This window comes from Podarcis pityusensis (assembly GCF_964106645.2).
Source record: "Podarcis pityusensis genome assembly, chromosome: 3".
NCBI lineage: Eukaryota > Metazoa > Chordata > Lepidosauria > Squamata > Lacertidae > Podarcis > Podarcis pityusensis.
This window is the reverse complement of record NC_138026.1, coordinates 105987405-106007053: the sequence shown is the minus strand read 5'-3', so window position 1 is coordinate 106007053 and position 19649 is coordinate 105987405. Positions and strand designations below refer to the sequence as shown.

At 45.4% G+C, this 19649-nt stretch overlaps 1 protein-coding gene across 1 annotated transcript in view; it reads left to right on the top strand.

Annotated features, from left to right (window-relative positions):
• Positions 1-19649, top strand: part of MRPS5 (mitochondrial ribosomal protein S5) — a 45409-nt gene that overhangs the window by 16418 nt on the left and 9342 nt on the right. The window contains exons 6-8 of the mRNA XM_080998692.1: positions 16023-16113; positions 17268-17314; positions 18643-18700. Coding sequence (XP_080854818.1) covers positions 16023-16113; positions 17268-17314; positions 18643-18700 — 196 coding nt within the window. The remainder of the gene's footprint in view (positions 1-16022; positions 16114-17267; positions 17315-18642; positions 18701-19649) is intronic.

Sequence of the window (19649 nt, the reverse complement as noted above, 5' to 3'; positions counted from 1 at the left end):
ATGAGGTACTTGTTAGCAAACGTGTACATCATAGGTGTACTCCTAAAAAAGTACACTGCGTGAGGGTGTTCCTATTGCCACTAGCTCATAGCTTAGTATTAGTGAAGATACTCTTAGGCTGCATTTCAGATTTCGTAAAACATTTTGCAGCCTTTCTGAACCTGCTTTCTTTTCTGTCGCCACTTCAGAATGTGTGTTGCGATTTCTCTTTCGAGAGCAGCTTGAAATTGCACCCCATACGCAATTAACTTTTGTATTGAGGTCAGCAGATTGTTGAACCCAGGCTTAGAGCGTTTTCAATCGCGTGCCAGTTTTCGCTTATCGTTACTGGGAGGAAAGCCGAGGTGCTCGCCGAAGGCACCTAGCAACAACTCGGATCACAATTCCACGTGGGCTGAAATTTGAATTTCAAAGCAGTATGAGTATCCTCCGGCAGCGTTTCAATTATTTCTGGGGTGGGCAGATGGAGGAATTGCAATAAGTGAAATGCAGGGTGCTAAAGGAGGCCTGGCACCTTAATTGCACTTTCAGTTCTGTAACTACAGCGTAATGTGCTGCACTTGGTTCTTGTTAGAGCTGGTGGAGTGAGTAGAACTGATTGCCACCAGTAGGCTGGCATGGGATGGAGACTCACATAAGAAGAGCTTCCCGGATCAGGCCAGGGGCCTGTCTAGCTCAGCATCCTGTTCTCTTAGTGGCCAATCTGTAGGAAGCATGAAGGCAGGACCAGAGTGCAACAGCACTTACCCCTCCTGCAGTTTTCAGCAGCTGGTAAAGGTAAAGGGACCTCTGACCATTAGGTCCAGTTGTGGCCAACTCTGGGGTTGCAGCGCTCATCCCGCTTTATTGGCCGAGGGAGCCAGTGTACAGCTTCCGGGTCATGTGGCCAGCATGACTAAGCCGCTTCTGGAGAACCAGAACGGCGCACGGAAATGCCGTTTACCTTCCCGCCAGACCGGTACCTATTTATTTACTTAACTAAATGAAACTTAACTAAAGAAACATTGCCACATAAAAATCAGCTGCTAAAAAATACAAGGAAAATCCATAGTAAAGGACTAAATCCAAGCATCCACGAAAGATCAGGAAGCAAAATAATTAAAAATGAAAATGAGATAAAAAGTATAAATTTCACCTTTTTAAAAAAAAACAAAACCTGATTCACAATGAAGCAAAAGAAAATCAACTCATTCTTCCCCACCACCACCAATCAATCAATCAATCAATCATCCCATTATCATGTGGCTATCAGGAATGTAGAAAGAGACAACAGTTAATGTTGCCTTGTCCTGTGTGTGAACTTCCTGTCCAGGGTGCAATTCAACACATCCTTAACCTTCTTTCTTGCAATGCATTGACTTTAATGTTACGCAGGTGTAACATTACTGAGGCCCAATTTGTGGGGTGGTATTGCAACTAAGTTTTACTCAGCGTAGACCTGTTGGCAAGTACAGTCTCAAAAAGTAACATTTATAAAACCCTCAGTACTGTCTTTCTCACAAAAGTGTTTTGTCAGTCACACTAAGCAATTTTCCTTTCCTTTCTTTTTTTTCTGTGTAAAAACATTTTAACTTGCATGTTTCCTTAGGGACAACTCAAAACATCAGTTCTGAAAAGACTGTGGGTGAAACGACCCACAGAAAAATGCAGGAATATATATATACAGTATCACAAACAACGAATTCAGGCGTCAATCAAAAAGGAATTGAGGAATAATCATTAAATTCCCATCTTTGGGGGGTTAGTTGAGGGTGTATCTCAGAAGAACAAATCCATTCACAAAAATTAATCCTGTTATTAATTTCTGGTGAAATCTGAATTCATTTATCTGCCCACTTATCCCTTCCTGACCAGGCAAATAGGTGAAACAGACTGGAAGTTGTGGACTCCCCTTCCTCAGAGGTTTTTTAAGCAGAGGTTGGATGGGCATCTCTCATGGATGCTTTAACTGAGATTCCTGCATTGCAGGGGGTTGAGCTGGATGACCTTGGGGGGCCCTTCCAACTCTGCGATTCTATGAAACCGCTGTGACATTAACATGTGAGAGCGCTGGAGGTGAAATAGTTAAACAGGTTACCCAATCAGAACCCAGGGGGGTGGAGTCAGAGGGACTATAAAACCAGCTCTGGGAGGGGTGAAGGGAGGAGTTCGTTGGGAGGTTGGTTGGAGTGGGAGTGAATTGGGATAGAGTCTGTGGGTAGGTTGAGTTAGTGTAGCGAAATAAGCTGAGTCAGGAACAGTTAGGGGCTAGGAAGACAAGTAAATATCTGAGAGGTGGTTTAGTGAGGGAGAGCAGGTAGCGGAAGTTATAGGTCTGGATAGGCACTCCATGATTGTAATTGTCCGATACTGTTTATGAAACCACACGCTTGTTAAACTGCAATAAATAAACAGAAGTTTATGTTCCAATTTAACCCTGACTGGACTCAGTATTGTCCCAGGTAGGGCCTGGGTGGTGGCAGCGAGAAATAAAGTGGTGGCACAGGGATCAATAGACGGTGAAACGTCCGGGGACCCTGTGTGATTGCCACAACCGCTGAAATTGGCATGCCTCCTTCAGCCTAAGGGTGGGAGCAACTTATAAAGAAACTTATTTTGACGTGGAGGGAGCTTTAGCGGAAAGATGAGAGGAAGCCGGGGGGGGGGGGGAGAGAGTTCATGTTCAGTCCTTAATCCCTCAGGCAACTAAGCAAGCTGCTACATTTTCTTCCCCAGAGGTTTTAGAATAGCAAGTCGCTTCCAAAAGAGAGGGGCTGTGTTGTGCAAGATGCTCAGGGCCACAGATCTTTTATTGCAGATCTGCTCTAACTTAGTCGTTATGAGAGCTTAGTCATTTGAGACCTAATTGCCTCTGATGGGCAGTGAAACCTCCCCCCCCCTTTTTTTTTTGTTTTATATACCTGTAGAGAATCATATTTTTATTGCAACTGTAAAGCTGGGTTTTATTTTCCACCCTAAAAAAAATAATACAAGACATCTCGGGCTGAGATGCTTCGGTTTTAAGATTACTGCGTGCTTCTCTCCAAGTAATAAAGAAGGGTGAGTAATGGAAAGTGACAGGTTCCCAAATACAAAGGGAGTGAGCAACAGGCGTACGGTAATACAGGGATCTAGTCAACTGTATGTGCCATTCTTTTTATGTTTTAATCGCACAAAGAAATCCAGTCCTGTATCTAGAGAGGTGTCAGATCCATTGCCGCCAGCAGATGATAAATAAGTATCTGAGCATCCATTTCTGATTAGGGAGGAGCAGCACAGGAAGTTTAGCGAGTTTAGGCAATCGGTCCATCTAAATCAGTATTGTCTACACTGCCTGGCAGGGATAGAGCATCTGCTTTGCATGCAGAAGATCCCAGGAATGTCCAGGGTGAGGAATTAACTCTTTATTGTCATAAGCCAGGTCCCATCACCTCCTGGCAAATAGAAGGGGAAGGAATGGAGGCAGTGAGAGATTTTACTTTCTTGGGCTCCATGATCACTGCAGATGGTGACAGCAGCCACGAAATTAAAAGATGCCTGCTTCTTGGGAGAAAAGCAATGACAAACCTAGACAGCATCTTAAAAAGTAGAGACATCACCTTGCCAACAAAGGTCCGTATAGTTAAAGCTATGGTTTTCCCAGTAGTGATGTATGGAAGTGAGAGCTGGACCATAAAGAAGGCTGATCGCCGAAGAACTGATGCTTTTGAATTATGGTGCTGGAGGAGACTCTTGAGAGTCCCATGGACTGCAAGAAGAACAAACCTATCAATTCTTAAGGAAATCAGCCCTGAGTGCTCACTAGAGGGACAGATCCTGAAGCTAAGGCTCCAATACTTTGGCCACCTCATGAGAAGAGAAGACTTTCTGGAAAAGACCCTGATGCTGGGAAAGATGGAGGGCACAAGGAGAAGGGGACGACAGAGGACGAGATGGTTGGATAGTGTTCTCGAAGCTACCAGCATGAGTTTGACCAAACTGCAGGAGGCAGTGGAAGACAGGAGTGCCTGGCGTGCTCTGGTCCATGGGGTCACGAAGAGTCGGACACGACTAAACGACTAAACATTGTCAAAAGCGCACTTACAAGTGATCGCCAAAGGAGGAGAAGAAGAAGGTCCTGTGAGGCAGTGGAACAGGAGGGGGCGCAGCAGGAGGAGGAGGAGGTGTGGAAGCCCTTGATTCCACACCAGCCTAACCTCCCCCTCCTCCTGCACCTGCTCTCCAGGCCTGCAGCTTCTCCTGCCTCTGACTTCTCCCATGTCAGTCTCAAACCCTGTTTCTCCCAGTGCCCACTCCTTCCCAGGCACCACTCCTCAGCATCCAGCCATTCCCTGACAGCAGGGATAGGAGAGACCCTGGTCTGAAATTCTGCAGAGTTGCTGCCAGTCAGTTTAGACACTACTGACCTAGGTTGACCACTGTATAAGGCAGTTTCCTATGAATCGTAGGGTGAAGAGGAGGACGGCCCCTTTGTGGAGCTACAGGGCACATTGGTGAGGAGCCATGGCAGTTAAACAGCTCTGAAACTAGTCGGCGCATATATTATTTTCATCATGATTGTTTATTTCGTTTATGAATCGCTTCCCGTGAAGCACCACAAAGCGATTTCACGGTGCAATAAAATCCTATAGAAAGCCATTTCTTATATAAAAAAACCATTGCCTGTGTAAAAAAAAAAAATGCAGTTAAAGCCATTGCATATATGAAAACAGCTTCAAATCCAATGCAGGTAGAGAGTGAGATTTTAAAAATCTCCACTTAAGAGGCTTGTTGGAAAAAGAAGGACTTCAGGGGGCCTCTCTGATGTGTAAACGGGAAGGAGGGCTTAAGAATAGGTGCTGTCACGCTATAGACCCAATTCTTACATCATAAAGGAAGGATGAGGCGGTATCTGCAGGAGGTCCTCTCCTGCAGAGCACAGCTGTTGGTTGGGAATATAATAAATGAGACATTTCTTTCGGTATTTTTGTCCCAAGCTGTAGCAGCGCCATTAGCATAGCTTGGTATCTAAATGACACATGTGGACATGTTCTAAGCAGAAGTTTGGAGGATGATATGGAGCAACATGCACACATTTCTTTCCAGCAAGCATCCTGTCCTTGGAAGATGGGTGTGACCAGGAAACCTTGTGGCAAATTATGCAAGCCTCTTGTTCTGTTCAGACTCCTTCCCAGTTGCGAAGTGGCAATTCCAGTGCACCTATGAAACTCCTTCCTCCACCCTCACGGGCAGCTCGACTTCGAGATTGAAGTTTAAAATTTCACACCAAGCAGACGACTGCTAGATTATATTAAGTTAATAAAGAGAGCTGTAACACACTGCAGTGTCTTGCCATCCTGCCCCAATGGCAATTTCGTTAGATTTAAATAGGTGTGGCAGGGCTTTTAAGAACGGCAGGGGGCATGTGATTTTCCTCGGGTTCCTACGCTATTGGCAGGCAAAGCATTATGTTTCAAATGCCTTGGGAACGAGACATTCGCCATAGGCTGCAGCGGGTAATTAAGAATCCTCTACAGTAACCCAAACTTCTGCAGTAAATGTGTGCTCTGTGCTCTAGGTTTCGGATAATGCATATGATAAGGTGGTAGGAGTTTGCACACAATTATCTGGGGTGGGGAGGAGGCTTCCCTCTCAACTTGCTTGCCTCCATTTCTGTTAGCAAGGGAAGGGGAGCACACCAGAGTGCTTGAATTTTGGCCTACGCTAATCAGTGTTTCCCTGAAAATTAATTATACCGTAGAAGAAACCCCTTTGTGAACAAAGATGCCAAAGCAGCATTACTAGTGTTTTATGAACAAAGAATCCTAATGCTATCCTTCTGTAAACACTGATTAGCACGTCTAGCTCGTGCAAGAAGATATTAATATTTGCATGCAGGGTTGGTTGTCGTCGCTGGCGTCTTGTTACGTTTTAAACAGCGGCATGAACTCTTCTCTAATTTGTACCGTCAGACTTTTCTCATTTGTGGCCCAGTGCGTGTGGCTTCACCCTTGAGCCCCTAAAATATGACTCAGCCACAAACGTCCTCGCCCACCCTTGTGCCCATGACATGAAAGTAGCGCTTGATGGTGGCTTGCAAAATTGCAGAGCTAGCGATTTTAAACAGCAGCTGAGTGAGAGTAGCAAACTTTAATGAATAGTAAGTGAGCCAGTGTGTGGAAGGAAAGCACAAAGAAGTCCCTTGGGATTTTGCTCAAAGGCAAATGAAAGGAGAGTATCCTAAGGACCTGGAGCTATGTTGAGCAATTAAGCAACTGTCCTCTTAGCAATGGCAAATTTTGAAGCTGGCATTTCCTTGGCAGCTGGGCTTATCTGCTGTTCTGCAAAAGCATTTGGTGACCGCTAGCCACGATGGTTATGTTTTACCTCCCCTGTTGAAGGCAGTACAGGTGACTCCCCGTTTGGGCTCTGGGGAGGGTCTCCTCGCTCGCCAGAGGTGCCACAGAGCTTTGTTGAGGCTCTTCAGGTCTCTTCCCCCGCCCCGCCAATTTCCTGTGCATATGCACAGTTTTGTTCGGTTTTTTACTTTTTTCATTGTATAGCCGCCTCTTCTTCTTCTTCTTCTTCTTCTTCTTCTTCTTCTTCTTCTTCTTCTTCTTCCTTCTTTGGCGATCACTCATAGCTGAGTAAGATTGTCTTCCATAAAAACAGTTTTAACAATGAGTCCGTAAGTGGCTGTGGAGGCCAATTCTGGATCCACGCGTCCTTTCACAGTGGGGACATAGGTTTCCGGGTGGGAGCTGATCACGGTGTGGATTTGCCAAGCGTGCCTTCCTCTTAGCATTTTTCTCCCTTGCGTCCTGAGTTTGAGCGTCTTCAAAGCCCATGACACCTTTGGTAAAGGCTGTTCTCCAACTGGAGCGCTCGCAGGCCAGTGTTTCCCAGTTGTCAGTGTTTATGCTACATTTTTTAAGATTTGCCTTGAGACAGTCTTTAAGCATTACGCTTTCCATTTTTAAGTTTGGAATGGAGTAGTTGCCTTGGAAGACGATCATCAGGCATCCGCACAACATGACCAATCCAACGAAGTTGATGTTGAAGAACCATTGCTTCAACACTGGTGATCTTTGCTTCTTCCAGTACACTAGCATTAGTTCTCCTGTCTTCCCAAGTGATGTGTAGTGACCGCCATACCCCCCAACACGAGGAGGAAGAGAAGGAGTATTTTAGGGATCCTTGTCCACATTCATGTCACCATCATCTGATTCTGTCCCAATCAGAATGATATTTGTAGAGACCACCACAATTTCATCTCAGTGTTGTAATTTAACACTAAGACACTGTTAGGACTAAAAAACAAAAACTTTCAAACATCATAGCCAACCAGGCCACATTTGCCTATGATTTCACTGATGTAAAACCACATTAGCACTTCAGTAGCCACCAAGCCATTCCTTAGAGCTTCCTTGACAGCGAGCTGTTTGACTGCATGCTCTTCAGCAATCCATGCCATCAGTAGCCTTAGGAGTTTCAGCAGGAGCTGAGGGAGCCAGTACCAAAAAGTGGCCAGGCCAGGCTTTGAATAAGTGATAGCAGCAGAGACAAGCTTGGGCTCTTGGGTGATGATGGCCGTCACCAGCTTCTGCGCGGCCTGCACCATCCCGAGAGCAAGTCCTGCGCATGTGCGCAGTTGCGGGTGAATTGAAGACATGTAATTGGGTGGATGCCTGTATGTCCCTGAACGCCACTCACTCGGAATCATAAATGGAGAGAATGCTGTTGCACTCAGGTCTTGTTTTAGGGCTTTGCATAGGTCACTGTGAGAACAGGATACTGGACTAGATAGGCCTTTGGCCTAATCCAGCAGGGCTCTTTTTATATTCGTATGCTGTAGTTGCTGCTACTATTACATTTATAGCCCACTTTCGCCTCCAGGTCCCAGGGCAGGTCACAACACTTCAAACGAATTACAGTCATGGGAATAGGATGGGTCCGGAAAACCCCTATCTGAGGAGCTAAGCGTTCACTCCCTTGGCCATGTTTTGAGATTTTGGGTCTTCTCTCTAATGAAACTTCCATTTGTGCAGAGGGTCTGGTGTGTGTGTGTGTCTGTGTGTTCGTGTTCTTTGATTTTGCCAAATCTTGAAGGCTTACTGCTGGTGGGAACATCTGAAGGGCAGAACAGCATGTTACGGGAGAAATGGGAATAATGCTAAAAATGAATTCAAGCAGAACCCGCAAATGGAGATTTTCCCTCTGCAGGCTGTCTCCATGGAGGTGGGAGCTGGGAATCAATTTTGGGGTATGCTTTGATTCCAAACTGTGCCTGCAGATGGACAACTTCAAAGGGGTGCACTGTCAGCTCCAAACAGCTCTGTGTGTGTGTGTGTGTGTGTGTGTGTGAGAGAGAGAGAGAGAGAGAGAGAGAGAGAGGGGGGGGGGTCTGGTGCTTTTGCTAGAGCTAAATACGTGAGCCACAGCTAAATCAAGAATTTGGGCTGAGCCTGAAGTGCGGAAGGTGCTGATTTGTTGGCTGAATGCTCAGTAGTTGTACCAGGCATGCCCGATCCAAAGGAAGCATTCTGCTGACCGATCACAGGCGCTGACCGATCACAGGTGCTAATGTTGCCACCCTGTTTGGTTCCTCTGTGGCTCCTAAAAGACCTAAACATTCCTGGCTTAAACTCCAGAGACTCTGATTAGTTGATAATAAAACCTTCTGTTCAGATCCCTCCATTTCTCTTTTCCATTGTTTGAAATGGGAGACTGAACATGCCAAAGTTTATTGAAGGTGATAACATGAAGCGGTACTTAACCTGCTTATTAGTGTCAGCGAAAGCTATAACCTGCATTTTCATAATCATTCCTGCCTGCTTCCCCTAATTAAATATAGATTTCTCCCCATGTTCTCCAGAAGGTGGAATAAAATAGTTTGAGCAGTAACCTTAAAGTAACCTTTTGCCGTCCAGAGATGTCCCTTTTATAAACCTTGTTTCTCCCTTCACATTTCTGCAGTGCTGGTAAATTAAACCGTTTGCCAGTGTTTCTCAACTTGGGTCTCCAGCTGTTTTTTGTCATAACAGGACAGCCATGCCAGAGCCGCTATCATAGAATCGTAGACTTGGAAGGAGCCACAAGGGTCATTTATTCCAACCTCCTGCAATGCAGGAATCTTTCACCCAACATGGGGCTCAGACCCATAACCCTGGGATTAAGAGTCTCATGCTTTACTGACTGAGCTATCCATCCTTCTGCCTCTGATCTTCACATCTTTAATGTGAGACATTAAAGAACCCTTAGGCTATATTTGCTGAGTTTAAAGCATGGTGCCTGTTAAGAGAAAGAAGAAGAGAGTCACCAACCAACACCATTTACTGTTGACTCTGGGAGCCCTTCTGTCAGGATCTGTGAACCACAGTGCCAAATAGCATATGGCCTGCATCGTCTTCCTGGTGTGTGGCTCTCCTGTCAAAGGAGGAGGAGGAGGAGGATAATAATAATAATAATAATAATAATAATAATAATAATAATAAAATAAAAAAATTTAAAAAAATTATATGCCGCCCATCTGGCTGGGCTTCCCCAGCCACTCTGGGTGGCTTCCAACAAAATATTAAAATACCATAATGCATCAAACATTAAAAGCTTCCCTAAACAGGGCTGCCTTCAGATGTCTTCTAAAAGTCTGGTAGTTGTTGTTCTCTTTGACATCTGGTGGGAGGGCGTTCCACAGGGTGGGTGCCACTACTGAGAAAGCCCTCCGCCTGGTTTCCTGTAACTTGGCTTCTTCAGTGAGGGAACTGCCAGAAGGCCCTCGGCGCTGGACCTCAGTGTCCGGGTAGAACGATGGGGGTGGAGACGCTCCTTCAGATATACTGGACCGAGGCCGTTTAGGGCTTTAAAGGTCAGCACCAGCACTTTGAATTGTGCTCGGAAACGTACTGGGAGCCAATGTAGGTCTTTCAAGATCGGTGTTATGTGATCTCGGCAGCTGCTCCCAGTCACCAGTCTAGCTGCTGCATTCTGGATTAGTTGTAGTTTCCGGGTCACCTTTAAAGGTAGCCCCACGTACAGCGCATTGCAGTAGTCCAAGCGGGAGAAAACTAGAGCATGCACCACTCTGGCGAGGCAGTCTGCGGGCAGATAGGGTCTCAGCCTGCGTACCAGATGGAGCTAGTAAACAGCTGCCCTGGACACAGAATTGACCTGTGCCTCCATGGACAGCTGTGAGTCCAAAATGACTCCCAGGCTTTTTTTGGTCAGCAGGCTGAGCAGTTGTGGCATGATTAAATGTGTATTAATATGTTTTTTGTGTGTGTGTTTCTTCTCCTCGCCCACCCCCTTTTCACAGCTCGACTAAGGTTGTTACACCACACAGCACCATACTTAGAATTCATTGACTTGTAGAGTTGGAAGGGATCTCAAGGGTCCTCTAGTCCAACTCCCTGCAATGCAGGAATCTGTGGCTCAACATGGGTCTCGAACCCACAACCCTGATATTAAGAATCTCGTGATAACAGCTGAGCTAGGTACCAAATGAAACCCATATAGAAAGCAGACAGTTTGATTTTCCTTCAGCTGACAGACCATAGCAATGCGCATGTTATCCTCACCCCCTTTTTTAAAAAAAGAAAAACCATAGCTTATACTTACATAGGCAGCTGTCATAAGAACATAAGCCAGCTTCCTGTTCTCACTGTGCCCGTGGGAAGCTCACGCAGGACCCGAGTGTGAGAGCACACTCCCCACTTTTCACAACCAGCAACTGGCATTCAGATGCAGACTGCCTCCCACAGCTGATATTTTCCTGTACACCAACTTTGTATTCTTCATATGACAATATATGTGAATGAGAATATATATCTGTACAAGTTGCAAAATCGATATTGCTTTGCAGTGGGGCATTTTAGCTGCTTTTGTCTACTCCAGAATGAGAGGGGGGGAGGAAATTCTGCCGGAGCTCAGTAGGTAAAAAAAAAAATGCATTGTTTGATGTCAGGACAGTTGATGTAGTAACAGTCCATGGCTGCCTGTGCACATTATCAAGCTTGAAAGGCCTTTACAGAGTTTTAAGAGAGATGTGATGGGTCTGATTGTGATGGGTGACTGGGCACATTTCCCTTCAGAGCTGCACAGAAACAGCTGACAGGAGTAATTTTGTGTGTATGTGGTTTTTCCCCTCCAGTAGCCTGACTCACTTCCATGTGCTGCTGTTGCCACCTTCTGGAAAAAAGGAGGAAGCCTCGTTTTCCTGGATTTGGAAGTAAGGAAACCCTACTTAAGAGGAAATCTGGCCAGTGGTTAAGAGATCAAGAGCGAGCCTTGGAATCTGATCCTCACAGCTGACATAAATTCTTCCTCATCTGCCATAACTGTGGCTAACAGCAGGCAGCTGGACCTCTTAACTAGGGTTTCCTAACCTTCAAACTGGTTGACATGAAAAACTTGCTTAGCGTTAACCGTGATTGACAGTGTCGCTTCCAAAATCTGTATTAGGGCAAATCCTTTTATTAGCGTAACCAGAATGTTGCAGAATAACGTGCAAGGTTTTGAGTTCTACAGAGTTCTTCTTTTGGCTAGATGGTAAGCAAAGCAAGGGGGAAGTGGCCGATGTTGAAATTGTGGAGTTTGCATCCCAAGGGCTGTGATTGACTAAATGCAATGTTGGAAAGAGATAGACGGTGTTCGTATGAGGTTCTGTTAGGTGCTATGCAGGCTTCTGGATGGACCTGCAGAAGCTGAGCAGGAGGAACAAACAGCTGTTGTTTCCAAGGATCAGTCAAAGGTTGATTCCCCCACCCCTATATTTGAAAATATAAAAATCTAGCTGTTCGCCAGGTCTGCTTCAATTCTTAGGTTGTACACATAGGTTTTTTGGTAGGATGAGAAGAGGAGTAAAGAGAAACCAGGCTGCTTGTGTTATTGTAGAAACTAGGTAGTTTTTATCTTGTTGCAGTTGCTATTGTGGAGTTATTGATGTAACCCTTGACTGTGCCTTGAGTTGGGGGGGGGGGACGGGTTTCATGCTGGAGAGCCTGTGATCCTCTGTCCTGCCCCCAGTCTCCTTTTGCTGTTCCCAATCTCTTAGCCAGCTTTAGGAAATCGAGAGCAGTACTCTTTTGCAGCGACCCAGGTTTGCAGAGAGCGGGTTTTCAAAAAGCTCCTTTTTCTTGCCTTGGGGGTTGTTTTCCTCCCATAAATCAGCCTGTGAACTTCAGATATCCACCAGTAAACACTTAAGAAATAAAGGATAAAAGCTTTCATAGTAATAAAACCCAGACTTCCCATGGATCTGGGTTTGTCCAGATAGCTTATCGGGAGAGCCAAATGCAGACTCTCCAGTAGCAGAGCACTTGTTGATTCAGCTGTGCTCCTGTTGAAACAGCACCGGTGATGCATGGATCCCATTGGCAAAGTTCAGCAGATAATATCTGCTGAAATCCTCCCTCGGGTTGATCTTTTCCTTTACTTTTTCCTCCCTCCAGCAGCTACAAAAAATGCACATGCAGCCTGCTTCATATCAGTGCATACATTTAGGCGTGGTGCCCTGTTACGGCATCTCTAGGCAGTGCAGAATCCTAGAAACACATCGTCATCAAGAACGCTTCCGATGTGCCGTGTTTTGAGGGGGAGGTGTTAACTTTATGGATACGATTGCTGGGTGCTGGATGAAGCTCGGGGTTTGGTTAGTTTAATTCAGCTAGGAAACGTGTCTATTTAATCTGAATGATTCAGCAAGTGCTCCTTCCAGTTCCATTGCACAAAGGCTGGTATTGGAAATTGTGCATTGCTGGTGAGTATTCATTTCTGAAGCAGAGAAGGTCCTAGCATCCAGATCTGCAGGAAGCAAAGCATGTCTTACACTTGAAAATAGATGGGTAGTGTTATAGCTATCGGGTGGTTGCTCGAGAGCAATCAGGCAAGATGCCTCACTGGTCTGTTCTAAAGCTTTATTATTGGTGCTAAAAACTTTTCCAATGCAGAGTGCCTCTATTCCATGTCTTGCTCACTCGCTAGCAGAATCTGAGAGTGGGCGGTCCTTAAATCTTCCCCAGCAGAGTAGTCTCTTGACCCCCAGCCTACGCCTCCCCTCTCTGCATGAAATCCTACTGCGCAAGGAAGGCTTGGGTAAAGGAGGACCTCCCTCCTCCCGCTTTGCTCAGGCAAGGTGTCCTGGCACCACCTTGCATCCTCCGAGCCCATCATCTCCTCCCCACTAGAGGCATGGCTTCCTTCCTCCGCTGAGGAAGTGCTGCTTCCCACGATTTTTGGGGGCTCTCTGTAATCCATCCGCCTTTCCCCCCCCTCACCCCTGAGCCGATGGCAGTTCCCTGACAAGTAGTAACAGTGAGGTTCTTCATTTCCTTCAGTTGGTGAGAGGGTAGTGACCATTTTGGTTCATGAAAGATACTAGCAGCCTCATATCTACCATTGCTTGGGAAACACAAAAATCAGCGCAGTTCTGAAATTGGTGGTTAAAATCGGCGCAGTTTTGAGAGGTTCGGCCTGCCATCTTGGTTTACAGTGGGGCCCACTTGTATCTAAATATAGAGGGGAAACCTGCTGCTTTATCTCAGGAACCAAAATTCTCAAGAAGTGTCCAAATACTTAGCCATCAAGCAGCCAACTTTCCAAAATATATAGCAGATGTGCTGTGCTGCCGATTTCTCTTCGTTATTTTTATTCTCATACATGAATGCATCTTGGGGAAGGGGGAAAATGAGTGGGTGGTATTCAGCTAGGTTTGACAAAGGTTGGCCCATTGACATTAATAAACATTAATAACAGGTCCACTAATTTCAGCAGATCTACTCTGAGTAAGACTTCGCTGAATGCCACCCAGTATATAATGATTATATGGGGAAGCAAAAAATGCAGCTAAAGTATTAACACTGCTCAGAAAACCAATACGCAACTTAATTTTTACAAACAATAATTATGGCGTGCAAAACTTTTAACTATTATGCAAGTCTGCTTTTATAGTCCAACCTAGTTAAAGGCTTTGCTGTGTTCCAACTATATTATAACTTATCCTAAATATTAAGGAAAGAGAAAACAAACAACATGATCGCTACTTGCCCAAGCAAAGATTCAAAGGAACCCGTTTCTGTGAGTTCGGAGAAGAGCTAAGAGATGAATGCAAGATGCTACAAGTAATCCAGGTGGAATCCTGTGCCCAATCCTTATTAAGGGGGAAAGGTTGGAAAACTGAAATTGTGAGTGTAAACCTCACCTGGCAACAAGCAAAAGCCAGAAGCCAAAATCTCTTCCAAGTTGTTTACAGGTCAAAGCCCCAAAGGACTGGTTTGTAGGAGAATGGCTACAAACAGCTTCAGAACTTGAAGGGACAGGTTCAAAGTAAGACATCGTTTCATCTAGCAAAAAGGCCTCAGAACAAGCCAACCTTGATCAGAAAAGCTTGGAGCTAAGCAAAACGACAGACATGCGCTCTGGGATCAGTGATGAAGGGTGGCATATAAAATCTAAATAAATACGTTGTCTTTGTTGTTCTGGAAATCTGGTGGCAGTTCTCTAACTCCCATCAGTTGCATTTTAGCACACAAGTCTTTGCCGCTGCCGATTCAAGCAGAATCTGTTCTGCCAACTGAAAAATAAATAAATTGAGATCTCCTCCCTCAAATGACACAGCACGTTAACCTGTCGCTGGGAGAGCACTCTAGGAACATGTCAACTTAGAAAGCAAAATAGAGCAGGGTTTGATGTCTCGCCGCATTATTGTTTTTATCCTGTGCAGTGATATTTCTTTAGCACACTGATTAGAAATGAAGTGTGAAGCTTGAGTGAAGTACTGCAGGGAAGAGAACTTCAAATGTCTCGCATCTGGTTTCTTTACCAAGCAGACGCCTTAGCAAAGAGAAGTTATGGCTAACCATTGAACCGGCCTCACAGAAATCAAACAAAAGGCACCCACCAGCCTGCTCTCCTGCCCGTACATCCATGCAGGGTCCTGGATGACTTTAAAAAAGAATAAGAAGAATTCTGTGTTGCATTTAGTCTCAGTTCTGCAGGTGGAATCCTGCAGCCCTTATAAGTTGTGCAGCCGAACAGATCTGATTGTTTTCCCTTGCTTTTGTTTCATTCTGAACTGATATGTTGGCGACCATGAAAAGAGGTTTGTTGAAGCAGAGATACGTTAAAGGGGGTGTGTGGATGTGCATAGAAACTCTCCATGGATGGTAAAAGAGCCAGACATGTCCATTCATATAATTTATTCTTATGCCTCCATTCCACAAGATGGTATCCGAAGGGGTTTACAGCATCAAGTGGACAACTGTTCCCAGGTAACACTGTAAGCAGGTAGCACTATGCAAATAAAAGTTTTAAACCAGGGATGGGGAACTTGTGGCCTTTCTGGTGTCATTGGACTTCAAGTCCCATCATCCCTTGGCTGGGGCGGATGGGGACTGGAGGGCCCCAGATTCCTGCATCCCTGGTTTAAACTAACCTAATCATTTAATCTTAAAAAGCAGAGACATCACCTTGCCAACAAAGGTCCGTATAGTTAAAGCTATGGTTTTCCCAGTAGTGATGTATGGAAGTGAGAGCTGGACCATAAAGAAGGCTGATCGCCAAAGAATTGATGCTTTTGAATTATGGTGCTGGAAGAGGCTCTTGAGAGTCCCATGGACTGCAAGAAGATCGAACCTACCCATTCTGAAGGAAATCAGCCCTGAGTGCTCACTGGAAGGACAGATCCTGAAGCTGAGGCTCCAATACTTTGGCCGCCTCATGAGAAGAGAAGACTAAACAACAATCATTTAACACCAATAAGGAGAGAGAAACAAGGCCTAACATGGAAATAAAATGCAATGCACACAAGGCCAAATAGATCTCCATACCATTTTAGGAAGGCAGCATAGGAGTCTCCCATCTGCCTGTCCTCCCCCTCCCCAGACCCCCTCAGAAAATGACAGTGCTCCCAACAACCCACCCATATCAAGAGAACTGTCAAAATGATGAATCTTGATTTGCAAAGAGGCAGCATCCATCAGAACAGTCTTACCACAAATGTCCTCTTTTTATTTTAACTTATCAACAATCTTAAACTTTGCCTGCATTTTCTCTTTCTCTCTCTTTTTCAGTTGAAAAATGTATTTAATATGACAGCCAAGGAAGGAAGGAGAAAATCTGTCAGTGCCCTGGTGGTGGTTGGAAATGGAAATGGAATTGCTGGTAAGTGAGCACTTCATTCTCAGGGGGCAGCTTTTGTTCATTTCATAACCGTAGCAACCCACTATTTTTCTATAACTTCTTTTCAGTTGTGTTTCTGTTTCTTTGGTGTGTGCGTCTCCATCCAGGGTTTGTGCTCTTTGTTGGCCGCAGCCCTTGAATGTGTGCTTTTGTCTATCATCTTCCGTATCTCATGCCCAAGTTATTTTCGATCTTCATCACCCAAGGGGTGGAAGGGGGAGAATTTCTGCAAGGGTGGAAGGAGATAGAACACAGTATTGCCTGAAGCGTGGAAAGGCCAAGGAACTGGTCAGGAGAGGAGGGTTTTGCCCCCGAGTGGAAGGCTGTTTCCTGTCCTCTGACTCGAAAGGACACTTCGGCCTTTGCAATGCACAAAGTTTGGCTGCCCCTGTTTAAAAAGGCTGCTGGTAAGGGGGCTTTTTCCTGACTGTCAGCAATTTTCTTTGGAACATGGTTAAATACGAACTTAGCAAGGAAATAACACTTCTCTTGCAGCAGCTTCTAAAATACACCATCAGACACCAATTTATTTTTCCTCGGAGATTAAGAATCCAATGCTGTTGCCAAGATTACAGGCCAGCAGCAAAGCCACCCTCGTTGGCTGTGTTCTTGGGATGTAGATTAATACAGGGTCCTTTGCTTTTAATTTGCAGAGGTTGGATGGCCATGTGTTATGGATGCTTTAGTTGGGATTCCTTCGTCGCAGGAGGTCCCTTCCAACACCACGATTCTATAATTATGCTCTGTGGTTCCCGGTGGCACTCTGTTCCATGAAAGCCAAGACTTGTGCTGTTTAATTGCACGGAAAGTAGATTGATCAAGGAGCCAAGGGCACATTTAGTAAGGTTTTTTCCTCCCTTTTGCTGAAAGCTGGCAAGCCGTTCCACAGACGGAAGGGAGAGGTGAAGACTTTCGTAACTGCCATCTGATTCCTTGAGCACATTTCTGAACAGTTTTACTGTCCTTTGGGGGGGGAAGCCAAGCTGAAAATGCAAAAGCACTTCAGGACCACCAGTTGCCTCGGTGGGGCAAAGTGCGTAGCTATGAGGAGGCCTCCTTGTTCGCAGGTGCTTTGCAGATTTCCACATGCAGCATTTGTCTACTAACCAATCTACCAATCTGTTTGCACCCCTCAGGTTTTGCACTGGGAAAAGCAACGGACAGGATGATTGCATTGAGGAAAGTATGTCCTTTTAAAAGTAATAATAATGATGATGATGATGTGGGGATGCGGGTGGTGCTGTGTGTTAAACCACAGAGCCTAGGACTTGCCGATCAGAAGGTCAGCGGTTCGAATCCCCACGACGGGGTGAGCTCCCATTGCTCGGTCCCTGCTCCTGCCAACCTAGCAGTTCAAAAGCACGTCAAAGTGCAAGTAGATCAATAGGTACCACTCCGGCGGGAAGGTAAACGGCGTTTCTGTGCGCTGCTCTGGTTCGCCAGAAGCGGCTTAGTCATGCTGGCCACATGACCCGGAAGCTGTACGCCGGCTCCCTCAGCCAATGAAGCAAGATGAGCGTCGCAACCCCAGAGTCGGTCACGACTGGACCTAATGGTCAGGGGTCCTTTACCTTTACCTTTAATAATAATAATAATAATAATAATAATAATTAATAATAATTAATAATAATTAATTTATTATTTATACCCTGCCCATCTGGCTGGGTTTCCCCAGCCACTCTGGGCAGCTTCCAACAGAATATTAAAATACAATAGTCTATTAAACATTAAAAGCTTCCCTAAACAGGGCTGCCTTCAGATGTCTTCCTTCAAATCTGGACTTCCTTTACTTGGTATTTATGCATAAAATGCACACAGTGCCGTGGTTCTGTCCTGGCATGAGAACATACTGGGGGGACGGAATGTAGCTCAGTGATGGGAGCGCCTGCAATGCTTGCAGGTTTCAAATCCCTATCATTTTTAGGTAGCACTGAGAAAGGTGCTGTAGCTAGATAGACTAATGATCTGACTCGGTAGAAGGCAGATTCCTATGTTCCATGTGAAGAACACTGGAAACTTAGGCCAGCATCAAACCAGCTGGGGATCTGTTGCTCTATTTTGCCAAAGGAGGGCATAACTGTGTTGAAGATTGCCTCCCTCCTCCAGTTCCTGCCCTCCCTCCATGTATACAAAAAAAAAAAATTGAGCTTGAGGATTTGCTGTCCTTCGGGAGCAGCTTTTCAGGGGCGTGCTGGCAGCCATTGAGGAGAGGAAAAGAAGCGGAATCCCTGTTGGAACTGCAGGATTTTTCCTTTTAGACCCCCAAATAGCTGACATTGCCAGTGTGGGCAGGTAGGCTGGCAAGTTTGTTTAGGCATAGTCTGTGGTACTTTATAAAAGCATTTTGATCCCTTTTAATTTATCAAACTAATTACATTTCAGGTCGGTACGTAATTGGCAGAAATAGCTCTTATTTTTATCTTAAATTCGATCTCGCCGTAAAATGGAAACAGTCATCTGACATAATCATTTCTTAATGAAAAGTGTCTTCTTGGATTTTTTCCCCCCTAGGCGAAGAACAGAGCTATCCACTATTTGCACTATATCGAAAGATACGAAGATCACACAAGTAAGTTGCAAGTTTTTAGACTCTACCTAAGGTTTTAAAAGCCAGCTAGTTGCATTACTTCTTCTTGTAGAATTGTAGAGTTGGAAGGGACCCCACGGGTCATCTAGACCAACCCCCTGCAATGCAGGAATCGCAGCTAAAGCATCCCTAACAGGCAGCCATCAAAGCTCTGATTAAAAACCTCCGATGAAAAAGAGTCCATCACCCTCCAAGGGAGTCCGTTGCACTGTCAAAAAGCTCTTACCACCAGAAAGTTTCCCCCCATGTTTGATTGGAATCTCCTTTCTTGTAACTTGAATCCATTGTCTCATGTCCTTCTGTTCAGAGCAGAAGATATTTGAAGCCCTTTTGATATTTGAAGATGGCTATCATATCTCCTCTTTTCCCGGCTAAACATACCCACCTCCCTCAACCATTCCTCATAAGGCTTGGTCTCCAGACCCTTGACCATCTTGATTGCCCTCCTCTGCCTACATTCCAATTTGTCAATATCCCCCTTATTAAATCGTGGTGCCCAGAACTGGACACAGTATTCCAGGTGTGGCCTGACCAAGGCAGAATAGAACGGGACTGTGACTTCCCCTTGATCCGGACACTAGATTTCTGTTGACGCAGCCTACGTAGCTTGCCATTCCTTTAGTCTGCTTGTCTCTAAAGCTCAAGTCCAAAAGTTTGAATGAACATGCGAATCACAGAAGCGTAGAGTTGGAAGAGGCACCCCAAGGGTCATCAAATCCAACCCCCTGCCTTGTGGGAATACTGGTCCAGTTCAGATGCCGCTGTCTCATGTACCATACTCTGAACATTTGGCACTTGAAAGTGAATTGCAGTACTACTTCCAGTATCAGTGGTAGTTTACCTCTGAATGCCAGTTGCTGGGGAGTGGGCTGTTGCCCTTAGATCCTCTGTCCATGCTGAGCTAGATGAGCCTTTGGTCCAACCCAGCAGC